General features: G+C 43.1%; 1 protein-coding gene across 1 annotated transcript in view; it reads right to left on the bottom strand.

Annotated features, from left to right (window-relative positions):
* The window catches only part of LOC117567728 (titin), a 121,180-nt gene that overhangs the window by 90,895 nt on the left and 9,358 nt on the right, over positions 1-20,927 (bottom strand). Inside the window, 12 exon segments of the mRNA XM_052005716.1 lie at positions 2,443-2,612; positions 2,671-2,877; positions 4,560-6,339; positions 8,520-8,680; positions 8,741-10,220; positions 10,278-10,472; positions 11,192-11,275; positions 11,379-12,146; positions 12,210-12,386; positions 14,668-15,009; positions 15,076-16,383; positions 16,443-16,565. Coding sequence (XP_051861676.1) covers positions 2,443-2,612; positions 2,671-2,877; positions 4,560-6,339; positions 8,520-8,680; positions 8,741-10,220; positions 10,278-10,472; positions 11,192-11,275; positions 11,379-12,146; positions 12,210-12,386; positions 14,668-15,009; positions 15,076-16,383; positions 16,443-16,565 — 6,795 coding nt within the window.

Raw genomic sequence — 20,927 nt, 5'->3', positions numbered from 1 at the left:
TACCATAATTTTATTTCCTACTCATATTGTTGCATTTAGTTTTCAATAACTTATTTATAAGGTTATAAGCATAAGCATAACAAATGAAATCACAAACAAATCGCTTTACTATAATGGTATACGATGAACTTGATGATTTGTAGATCTTTGGCGGAATGAGCGAGTAAGAGTAAGAGCAATATAGGGTTAGGGGCAAGCGAGCTTATGAACAGGGTTAGACAAGGAGAGGACAACACACAGATAAAGGAGACGAGAGCACAACAATACAGAGGCTGTTTGCAGAGAGGATAGGAAAATGGCTTTGCCAGTTTCCAAGTGCTACACATAACAACGACAACGACAAGGACAACAACAGATAGTTAAGTTTGATTGATCTCAGATCGATCTATGCGAACCTTCGCCTCCTGGCTGTAACTCGACGATTGCTGATTCTGATGCTGTGGCTGAGACTGGGCCTGAGGCGTAAAGTAGATCTGAGCTGGTGGCTCAGGTTGCAACTTGGGTGGTGCCGTTGTTGTCGAGGACGAAGACTTGGTCTCGTAGAAGCTGGTTTCCGACTTGCGATAGCTTGAATGTTCCTCGGTGTCGGCAGCATAGCCGCTGGACTTGAACGATGTCTCCATGGTAGCCTGTTGCTGGCGAGCACGTGGCTCATCCGATTCGCTGCCACTGTACTTGTAACGATCGCTCTCATAGTCGCTCTCATAGCTGGGTCCCAGACGATTGGGCATCACTGGTGGCGGTGGCCGATAGATGGAGCCATTGGGCTTGAGTGGTGCCGCAGCAGGCGTTAAAGTGGGCACCGAATGTGGCAACACTTTGCTGGGTCCCTGCACGAGATTCTGTTCCAGTTTCTGTTCCATCGACTCAACTAGCGAATGACGTCGCACCTCCTCTGGCTGCGGCTTAGGTGCAAAGCAGATCTCTGGTGGTGTGCCAGGCTCCAACTCAATATTGACCAGACGAGTGACTGGAGTTGGGGCTGGAGTCGGAGGTGTTGCTGGCGTTATGGTCTTGGCCACCTGCTGCACCAGGAATGGAGCATTCAGCTCCTTGGTGGGCGTGGGAGTTGCTAGCTTGGTGATAATGGTCTGCTTCTCAGACTTTTGTTCCACATCGCTAGAGTAACCGCTGACACCTGCTGGAGTCCACAGCTTGGACATTGCCACACCTTCAGCTGATGGCTTTGGGGATGGCGAACGTGGGTTTTGCTGTGCGGGCGTCGCAAGCATTGCCGCCGGACGCAGAATTGGCTGACCGTATTCCACCTTAACTTCCTTGGTCATTGTTGTTTCGTGTTGCACGCTCTGCAGATTCATGGGCAGCGGAAAAACGGGCACACCACCCTGTGGTGGTGTCTCTTTTGGCTGCACCTCCTCGAGTATCTTGATCTTATCCTGTATGAGCGGCACCCGCGGTGTTTGCACCTCACCCTTGGGTGTGTAACAGAACTCTGGCGGTGCTCCGGGTATCAGATTCATGCTTCGCAATTCCTCAGCCAACGATTGCGCTTGGGGTTTGCGCACCACAGTCTCGATGGGCTTCTGGGCCAATGGCTTGGGTCGTTGTGTAATGGTTTCCTCATCCATTTTCTTGAAATACTCAAAGGACGAGGAGGTTTTGTGTTCGCTGGTGCTGCTCTCGTATCGGGTATTGATTTGGGTCTGCATCTGCGGCGGTTGCTCGGACTGGCCAAAGGAGGTGGCCACAACAGGCGCACAGGGCTTGGGTGGCACAGGCGGTGGGACTTGTTGTGGTGGTTGTTGTTGTTGTTGTTGTTGTGGTGGTGTGATGCCAGTCTGGAAGCTGGTCGTTTGTGTGCTATCGGTGTGATCCATGCTGGCAGTGTTATTGTTGTTGTTGTTGTTGGTGGTGGGTGTCTTGGGACGCGCTGTCAGCTCGGGCAGGTCGAGATAGTTCGATTTGTGCTCTAGACGCATCGTTGCCTCGGTGGTGCAACGATGCTCAGTGATCACTTTCGATTCGGAGAGACCATGCAGATCATTGGCAGTGGTTGAATCGCTCTGATTTGTCTGATATGACTGTGGCTCTTTATTGAACTGGTTCTGATATGCAAATGTGTATGTGTTTTTTTTTTTTTTATATAACCCAAATGGAGAGATGTATTTGGTGTGGTTGTGGTGTATGGTTGTCATGAGCAAAGCGAAACGAACAACGTCGAAATCATGAGAGAAGAGAATTCACAATATTTGTTTATTATAAATATAGTATGTATATATGGTATATATATAAATCATGTCAAATATAAACGTAACAAATCGAAGAGAAATATGTATAAATATAGAATAAATAGATTTGACAGTTCAGATAGAAAGTTATATATCATATGTAGGTGAGGGATCGATAGATAGATAGATAAGATTTCGAGTTGCAGTCATGTAGAGATAGTAGAGTTTAGATATTGAGCACATGCAGACTTACTTCAGTTTTGAATTCACTTGTCGCCGGCGTTGTCTCGTAAACAATCGTCTTGACCACCTCCTGCATACGCTCCGGCGATGGCTCGAGTATGGCGCAGTCAGCGATGCTCTTGGCCTCGCCTCCAGCATTTGTTGCCTTCACCATATACTTGCCCGAGTCGGAGGTTTGAGCTAGAGAAGGGTATACAAATATAAAGTAAGGCAATATAAGTTCGGAACTGTAACTCACCTCTCTCGATGATCAGCTTGTATGAGTTGCCCTGGGCAAGCAGACGATGCTCGGACAGTCCAGCCTCCTTAATGGGTTTGTCATCCTTTAGCCACGTCACTGTTGGCTCTGGCAATCCTGTCACCTCCACTTCCATGATCAATTTCTCGCCCTTTTTGCTAACCTGCGCCTGCAAACGACGACCGAAGACTGGCGGAAAGATGGTCTCTGCAAGGGAGAGCAAAAGGCGTCATTACTATTATGTAGTTCAAGAATTGTGGATCGTGTGCTCAGCACACACAAACATATGTTGTGTGGTTGTCTGTCATTGCGATCCACTTTCAATAGAAAGCCACAACAGACAAACCGAAAATGAAAATAAATATTCTGCTTTTTTGTGTCATTGCAACAGCAGATCTCAAAAGATCGCCAAATAATTTACTTGTTGTACACACGTCCAAGAGCACAACGATCAGCCATAATGAGTAATTCGTGTAGACAGCCAGCAGTAAAAATATATATGTATAATTTTAAACAGATTTCAGCCAGAACTAATACAGAATACTCTCGTCTCAACTCGGCCAGAACGAAAACCACACAAAACGACAAAAATCCGCGAACTCTATGTTCATCTAAAATACAACTTGTGTTCTACGGAATTTACATAATTATTGCCCATTTTTCAAAACACAGACTGTTCCTTTGACGAGAAAAAATATTTATAAATTGAAAATTCTGTAAGGCACATTTTTTCTTATGGCGTCTTCCCCTTTTGGGGGCCATCTTTTCTGAACATAAACAAAAACACAAACATGAAAATGAAAACTGCGAAAAACGCCACCTAAAAACTCATCAATATGGCAAAACTGGCGGCATTGACGTTTAAAGATCTATTGACGCCCCCGACAATGACACTTTAATGCTCCCCAAGCTGATTGATGTGCCCCGCAGATATTGACACACGATATAGGCCATATGTCCGACCCAATTCGAATGATCTACTCGCTCGTTATAATTCTGAGAAATTGCCTAATCAATTATTAAGATCATAACAAAAGAGATTGAGAGACAGAAAGTAAATAAACTGCATTGTCAGACGAGATCTAGTTGGAACGATATTATATGGCATTTTATTTATATGACTTAATGAAAAATGCTGTGGAAAAAATGTTGTCAGGAGAGCTTTTACTCCTTTATATTATTCATTTGTTTCGTTCGTGTATTAATATTCATTCATATTTAAAGAAAAGCTAACAATGATCTATTAATAGTATCATAATTTACAATATACATACATAGTAATGTATGTGCGAAAATATTAAATATTTGTGCAACACTTTTAATTTCAGAACAAAGGATGCTCTTTTATTTATGTAATCCCCTAAAAATAATTCCCAAAAATCGGTTGAACAAAAAAGCTGTTGACTAACAGACTGTGGAAAACTGTGAAAGGCACTTTACCCTTTTATTTGATTGATGAGATCTTTAAAATCTCTTGTGCCTTCAATAAATAATATAGTAAACAAAATAAGAACTATGTGTGTGAAATTAATCTACATTATGTTATTTTTTTGATATTAGAAAAAAGGAATCTCTAGGCTTTATATAATAATAATTCGTTCGACCGAAAAGGTGACGACAGACAGACAGTGGAACTAATCCCTTCAGTTGATTAATTTGTTTAAAAATTTAATTAAATTTAAATTAAATCTAACGAAGGGAGAGGCAAGCATCTATTCTATAGTAGTGGTCAAATACAATGTGTCAACATTCTACATTGCGTTCAAAGATCTTTGCTCTAGAATTTATATAAATCCTAAATGCTAAAATTCATTTTAATAACTTTATGACTTAAACGAAAAGAACTTTATGACTTAATTTCTATTTTAATAAAAATTGCTTCTACTCACTTTTGACAACCAAATCGGCAGTGCTGGTGGATTGACCCACCGTGTTGGAAGCAGTCACCGCATAACGTCCAGCATCGGCCACATTCACTTCCTTCAACTCAATGGTGACGCGATTGAATTTGTTGGAAATCTTGGTATGCTCATTGTCAAATAGTTGATCGCCATTCTTCTCGACCTTAATTTCAGGCGAAGGAAAACCATCGTATATGGCCTCCATGCTCACATTGGCACCCTGATCCACAATTTTTCCAGTCAGCGGGGTGGTGAAACGTGGAGCAATCTCCTTGCGGAGACGCGTCGGAGAATCTGGTAAAGCTGGCACACCGTTGGAGGACTGAACGAGTGTAAAGGATTTCTGTTGCACACTAGGACTGCTCATCTCCTTGCTCTTGTGCAGCTCCTGGTAGTGATGACTCTCGACAATCTCGGGTCGCTGTTGTCCTAGCTGCTTGAGCGACTGATCAATGTGCGCCGAGGAGTGATGCACCTCGGTCTGTGGCACATTTCCTTCGTAGGAATTGACCTGCGATGTCGAGGTGGTAGTAAACGTTTGCTTCTTGATGGTCACTCGCGATGATTCGGTATTATGCTCTTGGGTCATGGTTTGCACATCACTGGAAGCGGGAAGACCGCTGCCAATGATGTTGAGGAAGGCCACACAGGTGGCTTTGCCCGCCTCGTTCTCGGCAACACAACTGATTTTGCCCACAGCATCGTGTGTTAACTGCTGTATGGTGAGGACTTGACGATCACCGCTGGTGGAGACCAAAAAGTTGTGTCCATGCACTGGCTGATCGTTGAAATACCAATGCACCTTGGGCGTCGGTTTGCCCACCACAATGCACTCGAACTTGACCACATCATCGATCTGCGCCTGCTTATCGCTGAACAGCTCCTTGAACTCGGGACACAGATGACGTTCCACGATCTCCACTGACGATTGACTACCGCGACGATTCTCTGGCATGTTGACGGACTTGACAATCAAATGCGAGAAGCACTTGGCATCGCCAGCATTGTTGGACACCTTCACCGTGTAGACGCCCTTGTCATTGGCCTCCACATTGTTCAGTATGAGCTTAAAGATGCCCGCCTCGGGATTTGATTGCGCCGTGACGCGTTCGTTCAGCTGCAGCTCCTTGTTGGTCAAATACCATTGAGCGCGGAGCGGTTGATCGCCACTAGCCTGCACCTCCAGCACCACCTGTTCGCCCTCATCGGCGAGCGCATCTGAAAGCAAACGCTCGAATTTGGGTTGTGCATCCTTGGGCATAGACTGACGTTCAGCTTGTGCCCTAGTGGCTGGCTCAGCGATGTTCAACGGCGTGACCTTCAGCTCGCAACTGCTTGACGTTTCACCAGCCGAATTGATGGCCACTACTTTGTAGTTGCCCGCATCCTCCTGATACACCTCCTGTATGAAGAGCGAACAGCGATCGCCCTGGAATAGAAGCTGCACATCGGCAGACTCCTTTACCGGACGTTCGTTGTGATACCAGATGACCTCCGGTTCGGGTTGTCCGACAATCACGCAATCCAGGCGCACAGGTTTGCCCTCAAACATGGAGACATCCTTGAGGGGCATGTGGACGGCCGGACGAATGGGTTCGATGTCGCTGGCCATCTCGGAATCGGACGTCTCGTTTGGCAGGCGTCCCTTGACAATGATGTTGCAATGGCTATATGCCTCGCCAGCTAGATTCTTAGCACTCAACACGTAGGATCCGGCGTCGTTTGGATACGCTTGTGGGATTATTAGCGTAACGCGACCGTTTTCGTACTGAAAGTTGAAAAAGTCGAACAAAAATATTGAAATGTTTTGACCACCGACTGACTCGAGTGTCTATTCACCATGTGGTGAATATAAAAGATGGCGAGACGAGGCCGTCGTCTGTTGACTTTCGGCTACTAGTATATTCAATTTTCAGCTTATGGCCAGGCTAATGCTTTCAATTTCAATGCTTGGCACTTTATGTGCTCGCACTTGCAATACCCTGTAGCTAATGGGTTAGGGGTATATGCACTAGAGTACGTGTTTAGAATATAGTTTTCTTTACAGCGTATCTATTTTGACTAGTTGTTTTTTCCGACCACATTTAATTCACTTGTTGGCCATTCAATTTTCATTTTACACCCATCTCAACTTATTTATGTTGTGGCGCGCGGATGTGCGATCCCCCAAAGCCCCCCTCTCTCTCCCTCTCCCGATCTTTATCCGGTGCGGGAGTCTGCACTACAATGTTGTGTGTCTAGTCTCATATTTGCCGTGCTGACGTGCTGTTTATTTTCCAAAAAAACAAAAGCGGGAAACTGCCAGCGCCCCGCTTTTGTTGTTGCTCCAAATTGCAGGAAGCTCGAAGAGTGCTGCACAGGTGTTGTTTCGAATCGAAACAATAATATCGATCGTAGCAATAATGCCACAATTACAAATACAATACGCTTAATTGTTTAATTGTGGAGATGTTTCTTAAATCGGACAAAAATGAGATCATTGCGTTTTTGGTTTTCGGTTTTGTCAAAGACGGGCAATTAAAGTGAGGAGCGGGCAATGAAATCATTTTGCGAAGCTGCCAAAAAGCGCTTTTCGCGATGAAAATCAAAATGAAATAATTTTCAGCATTTATAGCATATAGTGAGCAACATATATACATTGTGTATAGTATATAGTATAGATTGTACGGCGCCCACAATAAACAAATTGCCTGACAGCGCCCACGATCTGAGGAGGCTGCGATCCAAGAACCGCAACATCCCCGAACAAAAAAAAAACCACGATGACTGTGGTGAATTGGATTCGCAATGGATGCCCCACGGCTGGTTGCATTTTCTTGTAATTTATAGTATTGCAACTGCAACAGCAACGCTAACAGACGCCTCAATTGCCACGTAGTGCAGTGTATGCTGTATGCGTCGGCGTATTTTTAAATCATTTTCGCATTTGCCTTGAATTTACATTTTGTATTTCGGGTTTTTGCAATAAGATCTTTCTAATGATGCTAATGATGTACATCCCCCTCCCCGCATCTCCGGATGTGCACCCCTCCCCTCTAAAGCTACGCAATGTTGACGTCAGCAAAAAACCATGTTCATTGAATATCTTTTTTGGAACTATTCGCCAGATTCTGCCAATACATCGCACACACACACACACTCAACGCCCACCACATAAAATGTGTTCACTGCTTTTTTGCTGGAACAGCGCAAAGATTTTGTTTATACACTTGCATATACATAGCTTTCTCTTCTCTATATCTGTATACGTATATTTATTAATGTTTAATGTATGCATATATCATTGCGAGATCGCGCCATCGACCGATCGAACTTTGCGACCGGGGGAATTGTACTCTGTGCCATTTTTATTATTTGCAATTTTTGTGTGTATTTTCCCAAACGAATTGCAGAATGCGAACAGTCTGCTGCAGACGACTCAAAGGAGTTGAAAATCTCATATGCTTGTGATTGGCAACAGTTCTTGAATTGATTTTGCCAAAGTAAACTATTATACTCAGTCTATTGTTTCTAAAAGTCTACTATAAATCTTTCATATGCTAATCATTAAAAAAGGCATGCATGGATTCCTATTGAAATATTTTCAGCCACAACATGATGTTTCTATCAATAGTTGAATTATATATTGCTTTCTTCACTAGGTTATAGTATAAGGAAATATTTCTAGTCTTCTTGAAAATTATATTCAAACAGAGACCTATGAACCTACATATGTAGTCAGCGCTGCTCTACTCTCAAATTAAGACAGTATTTTTATAATATTACTTAAGTATATATAAATAAATACATATTCAAACATATTTCATCAATATACGATTTTTATACCTCAAATATTTTAAATATTTGCTCATCAAAACGATCTCTAATATGTATAAGACTCAATTAAATACTCAAAAGTTCATTCAACTTAAAATTTCTCAGTCTTTTCCATTGCTTATTTGTACTCACTTTGAGGTCGCGTGGCTGGAAGGGTTTGCCATTGTGTAGCCAGTAAATATCTGGCTTGGGAATGCCCGAGACCAAAGCCTCCAACTTGATCTTCTGGCCAACGCGTGCCATGGCATTCTGCAACGGCAACTTGAAGCAGGGCAACTCAGTGGGTTCCAAGGCTGCAAAGGCAAAAGAATATTACTGTACAATACTTTACAATTAAGTTGCTTAAGACTCACGTTCCACAATGAGACTAGCCGAGCAATGTTCAATGCCCGCTGGATTCGAAGCGCTGCACGTGTAGACCGCGTCATCCTCAAGGAAGACTTCTTCGAAGCGCAACGTCGCCTCACCATTGTTGTAGCTGATGACATAATCCTGCGAGTCATCGATGCACTTGTCGTTCTTAAACCACTGCACTGTGGGGAGAGGAACACCGCTAACTACACAGCTAAACTGGAAGGAGGTGCCTTCGGTGGCCTTGCCACTCTCCAAGAAGCGCACAATGCGAGGCGGCACCAGCTGCAGCTCGGCAGCATTCTCACGCACAGTCAGCGTGGCATTCGTATCACAGGTGCCTACCAGATTGGAGGCACGACAGCTGAAGCGAGCGGTGTCGGCGGCAAAGGTCTCCTCGATGACCAGGCGACAGATGCCCTTGTCAAAGCTGGTCTTATAGTCGGCATTGCTCTGTATGCTGATGCCATCCTTGAACCATTCCACACTAGGTTCGGGAGTACCGGTAACTTCGCACTCGAACACAAAGCGATCGCCCTCGCGTGTCAAAGCATCCTTCAGCGGACGCACGAAGAGCGGTGAAGCGTAGCGCAGCTCGGTGAAGATCTGATTCACCTGGATGTCCTTGCGTATGTTCTCGGTAACAATGCGCTGCTGATCCACCTGATCGCGCAGTGTTTGCAGCCGTGTAATCTCCTCGCGTTGAATGCGTGATTCTTCCTCGCGCTTCTGTCTCGATTCCTCTTCACGTTTCTGGCGTGATTCCTCTTCGCGCTTGAGGCGCAACTCCTCTTCACGCTTGATGCGTATCTCTTCCTCGCGTTTCGTTTGCAAACGTGCCTCCTCCTCACGTAGCGTCTGCAGTCGCAACTCCTCCTCACGCTTAGCAATGTCTCGCAGTGTTTGGATGCGTTGTTCCTCTTCGCGCGCCGCCTGCTCCCTTGCCAACTGCTCTCTCGCCGCCTGTTCGCGCACCGCCTGCAAGCGTGCCTCCTCTTCGCGCACCGCCTGTTCACGCAGTGACAACTGCCTAGCAGCTAGCTCACGCTGTGCCTGCTCGATGGCCGCCTGCTGACGTTGCGCCTCCAGACGTGTTTGCTCCTCACGTGCCAAACGCTCGCGTGCTTCGGCCTCGCGTATTGCCTGATCCCGTTCGGCTTGATCGCGTGCCTCACGCTCGAGTTGTTCACGCTGACGTTGCTCCTGCTTTAGACGCTCAATGACAATATTGATATCCAACTTTAGCTTGACGAACGATTGGAAAATGTTCATCACGTCGTTGTACAAGCTGGACACTTTGTTCATATCGTGAGCACACTGTGAAGCATTGTCCAACTTCGAGCGCAGCGCTGATTCACGACTGGTCACATACTTTTCGATATCATTGACCAGATTGGCGGCCTCGACGGGATCGCGCAGATACGGCACCTTATTCGAGACGCTATTGTAGAAGTAGCTGATCTCACGGTACTCTGCATCGATCTGTGAAGTTGAAAAAGTATTTTAGTGCTGAATAAATTTAAAATTTCATGGACTTACCTTCTCAACAACCTCGAAGAATTCATTGGCCTGATTGAGGCTCTTTCGTTTCTGCTTCACCTGCTCTTTGAAGCTCTGCCACTTGTCGTTGAGCTTGCGCAGCTCGTCCTTAACATACGCTTCGCTTTCCGGGTTGCTGATCAGCAGCTGTTGACTCGTTGTCTCGGTAAACTTTTCAATGCGCTTCTCAAGCAGCTGTCGTGAAAGAAGCGAATTAAAAAATGAATGCCAAAAATATCAAAAACTCTTTCTCTCTGTCTCTCTCTCTCTCTCTCTCTCTTTCTGTCTGTCTAATTAACCCATTAAAAAGCAGCTAAAACAAATGTCTGGGCAAATAAACACACACAGCGACTCGGGCAGCACGCACAAGTGCAGCAACCAAATAGGCAAACAACTTAAGAGATACTTTTGTGTTGTGTGTGAAAAATCCATAAAAAATTCAGAACGTCAAAAGCAATTTATAACAGCAAATGCGGAGCTAAGAGCTAAGAGCAGTGCAGCCAAGTGGCAAGCGTTTAAATTTGGTATCTCAAGACTCTAGGCTGTGTATCTGTATCTGTAGCTGTAGCTGTATCTGTATCTGTGGCACTGCACACAAGATGTATTTCTCAAGTTTTTAATTACAAACTAACGACAGCTGCCGCTGTCCATTCAACGCCGCTGACAGGCAACAACAGCAACAACGGCAACATTTTGAAAGCTGAATTTGTAGTTATTTTCGAAAATGTCTCAACGCGTTTTTTGGAAATTTTGATGAATGTGCCGAGGCTGTGCAACGATTCTCGATATAAAACTGAGCTGTGACCACCCAAAATAGGAGAAAGTAAAAGGGTGGCAGGGTGACAGGCCATCCACATGCAGTGTGTGCAAGAGATACTATGAATATCTATGAGAATGCCTCTCTAGAAAGCTACCTCGATCGTTGGCGCTGACGTTTGGCCCCAGCGTCGTTGATGTCGTTGCGTCGACTTCAGTTTCATAAACTTGGGCATAGAACTCTAGAAGATGAGTAGTTGTAGTACACGCATGATATTAACACCCAAACAAATTCACTGCACTTAACCCGAGAGTAACGGAAGAAAAAGAAAAGAGTTCACTCACCTCAATGGTACGTTCAAAGTACTCAAATGCCAGCGACGTGGTCTTGGCTGCGGCCAGACTATCCACACTCTGTCCATTAATATCGTGCAATTGCTTGCTGACGCTGTCCAGACTGCGATCGATGTCATCGAGATCGTTGCGGAATTGCTCGAGCTTCTCGAGACGCTCCAGTGTCGACATTCTGGCGCTGCTGTTCGACTCGAAGTGAATGCGCAGATTCTCCAACAACTTCAAAATGCGATCAGTGTCGATTTCGCGAGCACCCGGCGGCTCCAAGACACGCACCCGATCGATCAGCAGTTCGGATTGTGTGATTAACGATCTAAATTTATCCATGCACTGATCGCGGAATTTCTCATGCTCGGCTATAGTACGTTCGACACCCGAAGATGATCCCGCTGTGGATGCAGCTTGTTGTCGTGCAAAATATGCATCGATCTCTTGACGCAGCTGCACAATGTTCTCGAGGAATTGCAGCACACTCTCCAGCAGTGTGCGATAGTCGTACTTGATGCCATCGAGCTTTGCCTTCAGCATGCGCAGATTGTTGATCACCTGCTCGATCTTCGACAGCGATTGCTGATCCTTTGTCTGTATGCTCAGCGTTGTCTGTATGCGTTGCTGTATCTCCTCCTGGGCACGCTCAATGTCCTGGGTGACAAACGAGAGCTTCTCGCGTGTGCTCGTCAGCAGCTGCTTCGAGTCCAAGCTGGAAGTGCTGAACACCGGATACAGCTGGGTATCCACCTGTGTGCTCTTGGCCACAGTCTGAAAAGGCAAAAGAAGCGTGTCAGATATTTAATAGAATATGTTATTGAATGCTACTCTTACTTCCTCGTTATCGCTCATGACTTTCTCGAGTAGATATTCGACTTGACGCTTCTCCTGAATGTTCGTTGTCCAATTTTCCAAACTGCTCGTCACGTCGATCTGGCGCTTACTGAAGCCGTTCAGCGTCTCTTCCACTGCCTGCACTGAGGATTTCGTCTCGAGATATGGATCCACAATCTACGCACACGCGATGCCCAATGTGATGTCGTATAAAAATAGCATAAAAATAAAATGAAATCAGTTGCTGTTCTTGTCTCTTTTCTTCTGTTTTCTTTTAGTGTTGTTTTTTTTTTGTGTTTTTGGTTGATATTTTGTAGTTTTGTATTTTGAGATTTGCGTTTTGCCTTTTTGGTCGACGTCGTCTGCCTCAAGTGTCTGACTGACAAGTTGGAAAATTCGTGGAAAGCGCGTGGCACGTGGCACGCATCTGCCTCCGGCCAGGGTCTGTCGCCTTCTGCCGCATCAGAGTCCAGAGACCAGACCAACCTCTTTCGCTCTCTCTATCTATAGCCAAATGGCGCAAATTGCCTGCTTTTATTTATGGACTCAACTCAACTAGACGCGACTCGACTCGACTCGAGGCGTTGGCAGCCAAGCAAATTTTCTAATTTCAAAATTTTGTCTTCCCCTCCTCGCTGCTGCTCTTCCCTTTTTTTTCTGCCCGGCTAACCCTGCGATTTCTTTTTCGCAACTGCGAAAAAATGGCGTTGTCTTTGCCTGATATATGTTTATGGCTCGAGTATGTTAGGACCAAACTGAAGCATATTGTATGCAATTTATGCACCACAGTCTTTTCCGCTGTCTTTGCCAAACAGAAATTGCAAGCTGACTTGGCTGGCTGCAATCATCGAAAGCGAAATAGCTTGGTACCCTGAGAGCCGCAGGTGGAAAATATACTTGCAACTAAGCGAAGCAATAATCGTTGATTGAGTTATTGCATTACGCTGACAAAGAAGTTGGAAGCAGCTTAAAGATGTACTTAGTTGAAGTGAAGTTCCTCGAGTTGGAGTTTATAATTATAACATACTCTGATTATTGCTTTGAATGTATGACTATAACAGAACTAACTGCTGCAAATCTGTTGAAGGCATGATTAAATTCATTATGTACAAATTCTGTTCGACTTCAAGTGACTTGTTTACCAAACATTTCATCTACAAATCTTATAAATCCACTTGAAATTGACAATTCAAGTGCGTTTGCAACGTCATTTCCTAAGCACTTTCAATTAAAAAACTTATCTATTTTACAATAAGCAGCAAATTTATAAATGAATTGACATTTTTACACACGAATTTGGATAATTTTCTTGCGGAATTTGTCGCGTGCGACACTATTTGCAATGAAAAAAACATAAACTAAAACAATTTTAAAAATAAGTAAAGCTTATTTTTATAGTTTTGGATTGCCACTATAATTATAGCTAAGATTGAATTGAGAATCTTTTTCTGCTTTACGATAAAATATACAAATTCGTTAAGTTTGTGGATTGTCAATAAATTCTTTTGTTCATTTTTGCAATTATCTTAAAAACAGAAAAAATTCCATAATCATTCGTAGCTATAATCAAAGTGCTAATCAAGAGCTATAAGATTTGTCTTTACTCAAAATAAAAAAAGTATTTGTATATTTTTTGCACTTTAGATGGTTCGCTACATTTTTTACAAAAAATTACCCAAATATATTTTAAGCTATTCAAAATATTGTCTACAATTATTCTATTCATAAATATTATTTCCTTTAAGTTATAAGAATATTCTTTAGCTTTATCTTTCATTTATCCTATTTAAAATTCTCTAAAAATACTCTTCAGCTTTGTATTCACTAAACTATTATCTTTCTTTGCAATCATTGTGTATTCTATTTTGCGGCGAACACCTGCTGCAATTATCTTCTACCTAATTCATTAAGGAACTCATCTGCTTCTAAGATTATTAGTCCCCCTCTAAGTGCAAGTCTTTTGAGATGCATCTAATGTATTTATCTATTCACTAAATTATCCCTGTCTGCTTAACGCGTAGCTTTTCTATGATTATCCCCCTGCACTGAAATGACAATCCTCCTGATGAAGCTATTAAAAATGTTTTTTTGGGGGAAATAAACAAAGCTGCGGCATCCACGTCAAGATGTCGACTATTTTGCAAATCGCAGACGCGATACTAAAAATAGCAAACGTTGCATCACGTTGGAACAGCACAGTATATTAGAGACAGTTTGGGACGAGTCGCGAGTTGGTCTCGGGATCTGATGGACAGCGGCAGACGTTGGCAAATGTGCAAGCTGTCAGCAGCTGACATCAGCGGTTAGTACAACACCAAAAAAAGATGGAAACTATACTAAACTAAAGTGTAGCGAAGCATTGCATGCAAAGCTCTAGCCTGACATTAGAGAATTCCAACTAAATACACGATGAGGAGGAGGATGAGGATGAGGATGTGTTATAGATACCGATACAGACTTTCAAGTTGATGAATCGCTGGCCGGACGATTTGAGTTCCGCATAGCTGCCGGCAATGTTGGCCCAAGTGGCCTGTAGGAACTGCAGCTTGTGCTCGTCTGGTGTCTGTTGCAGCTGTCGCTGCAGATGATCCAGTTGACTAGAGAGCTCGTTGGCCTGTTCGAAGAACTCAATGAGCAGCGACACATAATCGACGCGCTTCAACACCAAATCCTTCAGCTCAATCCAATGCTTGTGCAATGCCTCCGCCTTGGAGTCGACATCGTAACGTTGCTGCGGACTCAACGACTCCAGATGCTGTTTAATCGATTCGAGCAGCAGATTGATGAGTTCGCCTTTGATCTGAAAGCGAAGTTTGTCATGAGTAAAGTTTCCTTACTTAGTAGCAACGCCTCAACCGTGACTTACCTCCAGATCCTGCATGAGTTCGTGATGCTGCAACAGAAACTGTTTCGCCTGCTGCAGATTGCGACCCATGTTGACACTCTGCTGCAGCTGCAACTGACCCGAGGCACGCAACCAGGCGAGCAGTTCGTTGTGCTGCGACAGAAACTCGTTGAGTGCACGTTGTACACGCTCGTGATCCTCGCTGCTGTTGGCACAGATGCCCTCAATGTATGCCTTGCGATTCTCCAGCTCATCGAGCACACGCTTAATGCCCTGCGTCTCTGGCTGCGTGCGTCCCACTTCATCCAGAATGCTGTAACCCAGACGCAGTGGCTCCTCCGTGAAGTTGCGAACGTCACGCGACACCTTCGCATACATGGCATAACTCTCGGGTGAATTCGGCGGCAACTTGACGCTGGCCAACTCCAGTTCGAGTTTCTCTAGAACGCTAAGCGTATGCTCCGCCTTGGCAAAGAAGTCACGCGACAGTTGCAGCCAATGCTCGCGTTGATCCACCACATCCAGATGCTCGGTGCAGCCGCTGAGGACAGCATAAGCTCTGGCACACGCTTCCTCGCCCGCCAAGTGACCGGATGCTTGCACCTTCTCCTTGGCGCGTGTGATCTTCAAAGCGCGATCGCGCAGCAGCAACGCCTGTTGCTTCCACTCGCGATACTTGAGCAGCGTCTGGTTGGCCGAGTGCTCGCACTCTCCTAAACTGTACATGGAGTTTAGCTCATGTCTGGCCTGCTGCAGCGCCGATTCCAGCTCAATGAGCTCGCGTCCCAGCAGCTTTAGAGCCAAACACTGTTCCAGTTGCGTTTTGCGCGTCTGCCAAGCGAGTTCCAAGGCATTGCGACGATCGTGCAACGCCTCCAGCCACTGTTGAACCTGGTGCACCGCTCGTGTGGCATCGCGCTTGATGTGCTCCGGCCTGGTGTCCAGTGTCTCGAGCTTTTCCAGCTCTTGCAGTTGTGCGAGCAACTCGTTGCCATCCTTGAGTGCAGCCATGACGCCAGTCAGCATGTCGATCCGCAGCTGCTTGAATTTGTTGAGGAACTCTTGCACGCCCGCCACATCTGTGGGTGTCATCGACTCGCTGCACGCTTCCTCTAGTTGATCCATGCGACGGAAACACAGCGTCATCTTGTCGTGAAACTGTGTGCACAGATGCAGAATATGTTGGCGATCTTGCAGCAGATTCAATATGTCTTGCCAGATGATGTTCAGTGTGTCGGCCATGGCATTGACCAGCTCTGAGCTGATGCGTTTGCTTGCGAGCAATTTGTCGGCTTTTTGCACAAACTCATCCATGGGACCGGGCAGGTTCTGAGATGGGGAAGTTATTTAGTGGGATTTCTATGAGAGTTACCCTTGGGGAGATTTACCTGTAGATTTCGCAGCGTTTCATCGTGTTCTCGTTGCATTTGCAGCGAGTCGTCAAAATTGTCGCCCAGCGCTGTGATCTTTGGCTCCAGCTCAACTACTTTGATGTAGATCTTTTCAGGACTCTGCAAATGAAATTAAAGCAATATGGTCGTATACAACGAGAAAATAATAGTAACTCCTAAAGGAACTAATCAAGGTATTGGAGAAGTAGAGAAATGAACTTCCCATCATTAAAACTTTAAGAAACTAATCAAGGTATTGGAGAAGTAGAGAAATTAACTTCCCATCATTTAAAGTCAGAACATCACAGATAAATTAAATCTTGTTCATCTTTGGGAGATATATTAACGGAATAACTCGGCTACAAGAGCGAATAAAAAAATTTATTATTATAGAAAATCGGAAGATCAAACAAAAGTCTAAAACAAGTCTATAGGCTTAAATAGATCAAGAGACAGCTTATAGGAAAGTATTAAAAACAGTTTCTTAAGAAATCATTCAATTTATCTGGTAAACCGAAAAGAAATTTATTCCCATTGAAAGAATAAGATCATATCATAATGAATTTTGGGACATTTGAAGACAAGAAAAGAATTTTATTCTTTCCTATCTATTCTTTTTTTCACAATATCACAGAATAATCGAAAGTGTCTTTATCTTTTTAAGCTTTTAAAGAGACGAAGGGATTCATAATCGATTATTTTACATATAATATAAGGAGACGAAACTAACTTCCTCTATCCACTTCATATATGTATCAAGGGAAGAAACTAACTTCCAGTCAATTATCACAATACAATCAAAATATAAAAATTGTTATCCATTCTGGCTTATGAAGAGATTTGAAAACACTTTCCAAATAAGTCAGTCAATTCATTAAGGAAAGCTCAAAGAAACTTGCTTACATGAACTAAAATAATGAAATGATCAAATATATTTAATCTCTATGGGCCTCTGCAGAGGAATTAAATAAACTTATTGAATTTCTTAAGTTAAACAAAAAGCAACCCATTTAAATCACAATATCACAAAGTTTAAAAAACATTCTTAACTTTTTGATACTGCACTTCTAGAGTAAGCAATCAAAGCAACTAGGTGCTGATTGACTTTCAGTCAATTTATTTAAAGAAAGCCAAAGAAATTAGCTGAAGAAAAAATTTTGTTGAAATTTGATCATCTGCTCTTCAACAACTAAAATCTCCAATTCGAAGAAAAATCAAATGATTGGCAGTCAGTCAATTAAAATCGAGAAACAAACCGAAATTAATCAAACGATCAATTTGTTGAAATTTGATCATCTGCTTCCCATCAGCTTAACTCGAGAAATCTCAAAATTGTTTACAAACAAAATAAGATTATTTGGCGAATGTTCATGGGCAAACAAATAAAATTGATATTCTATTGCGAAAAGTAATCGATACGAGGTTAAAGATGGAATTTTGCATAATTCTTGCATCTTGCATAAATAGTTCGGATGAAGAAAAGGGTTTGGAAATCGTTCTGTGTTGTTTGACTTTGGCATTTTTCCGAGTCACGCTGCGTTCTCATTCATGAAACTTGTCGCTGACATTGTCCAAGATGTGTGTTCTGTGTGTGTGCGAGAAACCTGCTTAGACCTGGACGACAGACAATGTTGCACAGCAGCTTCTAATTTTGGTAGTCCACGAGGAGGCGAGTCAGTGGCAGCGAGAGCAGTAGGTGAGGAAAAAAGAAGAGATCTTTCAGCACCAATGGAACTGTGTGTGTTTGTGATTGCAATGAAGGTCAGCATTGTCTTTATATGGTAATGGCATCCGTTAGATTTTTCCTGTTGGGATGTTGTGTTGCATGTGTTGCGACTCGAGACTCGCGACTCTGCCCCTTCCACACAGACATCTAACTTACATATTTGGCCAGAGTTATGTGCGCAGTCCGGGAAGCAGAAAACTTCTTCAGTGAAAGCCATTGCCACCAATCTCTCGCTCTTCTCTCTCTACCTCTGGTTGCCACATTTCAAGCACAGCGAAATACTTGGGGGAAAACAAAGCGTGGGCGTTAATTTGATGCGACGCGACTCACGAACATAATTCGAAATGTTGTTTTCAAGCAGCTTGTCGCTTTTGTCGCATTTTTACGATCTAACAAACGAGGCATCTTTAAACCTATTTTCAATTTCAAATCGAGTTGATTTGAACTCCGAGGGAAGGGCGCATCGTTTAGATGTCTATTAAATTGATCTTTAATTTGTTTGCAAAGGGCCAACATTTGATATATAAAGAGTGAGAAAGAGAGATAAATAGATAGAGATAAAGCGAGCTGCACAGCTGCTCTTCAGTTTTGATGAGTTGGACTGCTCAAGATCATCTAGCCCGCCATCGAGGCAGTCATCGGAGCTAATGACAGTAATCAATCAATTACAATGGAAACTAATAACCGTGCTATTAGATTGAAATTACACCATTGGCGCCTCAGGGGCATACAACGACTGCGACTGCGACAGCGACGTGAGCAGCGACGCTGACTGCGATTGCGACGTAAGTGAGTTTTCAATATGCAAATTAGACAAGTGCGTACAGTGAGAACTGGCTTTGCTGGACATTCATAGTTTGGCCTCTTTTCTGTGTGCAAGATTATAGATTATTTTTACACAGAGAGAAAAAAAAATATAGTTTGAAAAGAAGATTGCAAATCTTCTTCTTCTTTAGAATCTTAAAAAGATTTTTAAATTGAAAACCTAAAAAAATAATAAATATTTTGCAGTGAAACTTCTGCTAGCAGACAGTTGTATTAAGCGGATCTTCAGGTGGACACTTTTTTAGAGATACTGGGGAACACTCTCATCAGACGGATAAAAATTGTTTAAGACTTTCCTATATTATCGTCATTAATAGCAAAGCATGTGATGTTAATTAATTACATTAAATTAAAGATAGATTAAGTGAGGATCTATTTTGATGTTTGTTCTATAAAATTATTTAAATTGACTTCTGTTTGTATCCAAAGAAGCGAAATTGTTCTAAAACCGCTTCCTAATATAGTTGTCCGTTTAACAGAGGTGTCACTGTACACATGTTTGAATTTGTAGCGAGTGCATGAAGAGATAACTCAACGCGATGTAACGGACAAAAACGAAAATAGAAAAATGAAAATCACGTCACAGTCGTCTAACTGAAATATGAACCATATATGGCTATGACATCACTATAAACAGCCAGACCATAACTGAGTGTATTCGAATAACACTCAGGCGCAGTATTCACGCATTTACATTGCGAAACAATTGAATCATATTTCACAAACTGAAAGCATGAAAATGTGCTTGGACATAACTCTGCAATTTGTATGTAATAACGAGACGGAAGTCTTAGACGATCATGTCAAAAAAAAAAAAAAATGTAGGGATACGTACCAGCAAAGCAACCGATCGATGATATAATGCCTCTTCCCCCAAAGGCAACAAGGTTCTACTCACACACACACATACACTCGCCACTCACATTAAAGTGTAAGCGGCGCTTAGGCCAAACACGTTTTTGGCTTTTTTTGTTTTCTTAAATTAATACTTGGCGGCAGCGCGAGCAGAACACGATTTCGATATAAAATTACCTTGACGTTGTTATCGTTTGTATGAAATCATTGAGCGTTTCTTCAGAGGCTTTTGTTTTCTGCTATTTTGGCGCTCTCTTTCATTACTTTCGGCTTTGATCCAACTTTGATTGAGCATATCAAACTTGTGCACGCCCATTTGCGTGGGCGTAGAAGAGTTTTGCGATTTACGCGAATCGCGATTTATTTTTGCCAATTGACAGCAATCAGACAATTGCCAATTCTCGACACGACACGCGACGCAATTTGCTGTCGCCTCCTCCACACACACTAGTAAATTGGCGTGGATTAAATTCCAATTGTTTTACGGTTCTTTTGCAGCGTTGCCAGACAGGCTACTGCAGATGCCCACTAAGTACGTCATTAAATGGGTATTAAATGTGTGTAATTCGTCAATTGACTGTCAAAGCTGCTGCAGTTAATTGAAAGCGATTTATTTTTATCGGCTTTCAGTTTTAAGCACATTAATTATATTTTTCATATTTTATTGCAATTATCCTGTTATCCGTCAGTCAGGCAGCATTTTTATTGTAATAGTGCGACCCAGTTGATGGGCAGCACTTTTTAGTACAAAGTTTGCAAAGTGATAAAACGGCGGTGTTTATTTTTTTATGTGTTCGTTTCTGTGAATTCGCGAAAGCTGTCCTTGCACTATACAATTTGCACGCTATAAAAAATCATAAATGTGTTTGCTGAATGCCAATTAAGTGTTGGCCTATTGAAATAGCATAAATCAAACACTATCTCTGACCAGCCGCATGTGTGTGAACATAACCCCAATAAATGCTGCTGCTGCTGCTGCATGCCAATTGTAAGAATACAAAAAAGTTTATACAAATAGTGAAAACTATAAAAATCACATTAGCATTAGCAGAATTAGCATTATCATATTGTGAGTG

Source organism: Drosophila albomicans, chromosome 3 (genome assembly GCF_009650485.2).
Source record: "Drosophila albomicans strain 15112-1751.03 chromosome 3, ASM965048v2, whole genome shotgun sequence".
Classification (NCBI taxonomy): Eukaryota; Metazoa; Arthropoda; class Insecta; order Diptera; family Drosophilidae; genus Drosophila; species Drosophila albomicans.
This window is presented reverse-complemented; position numbering and strand designations above follow the sequence as displayed.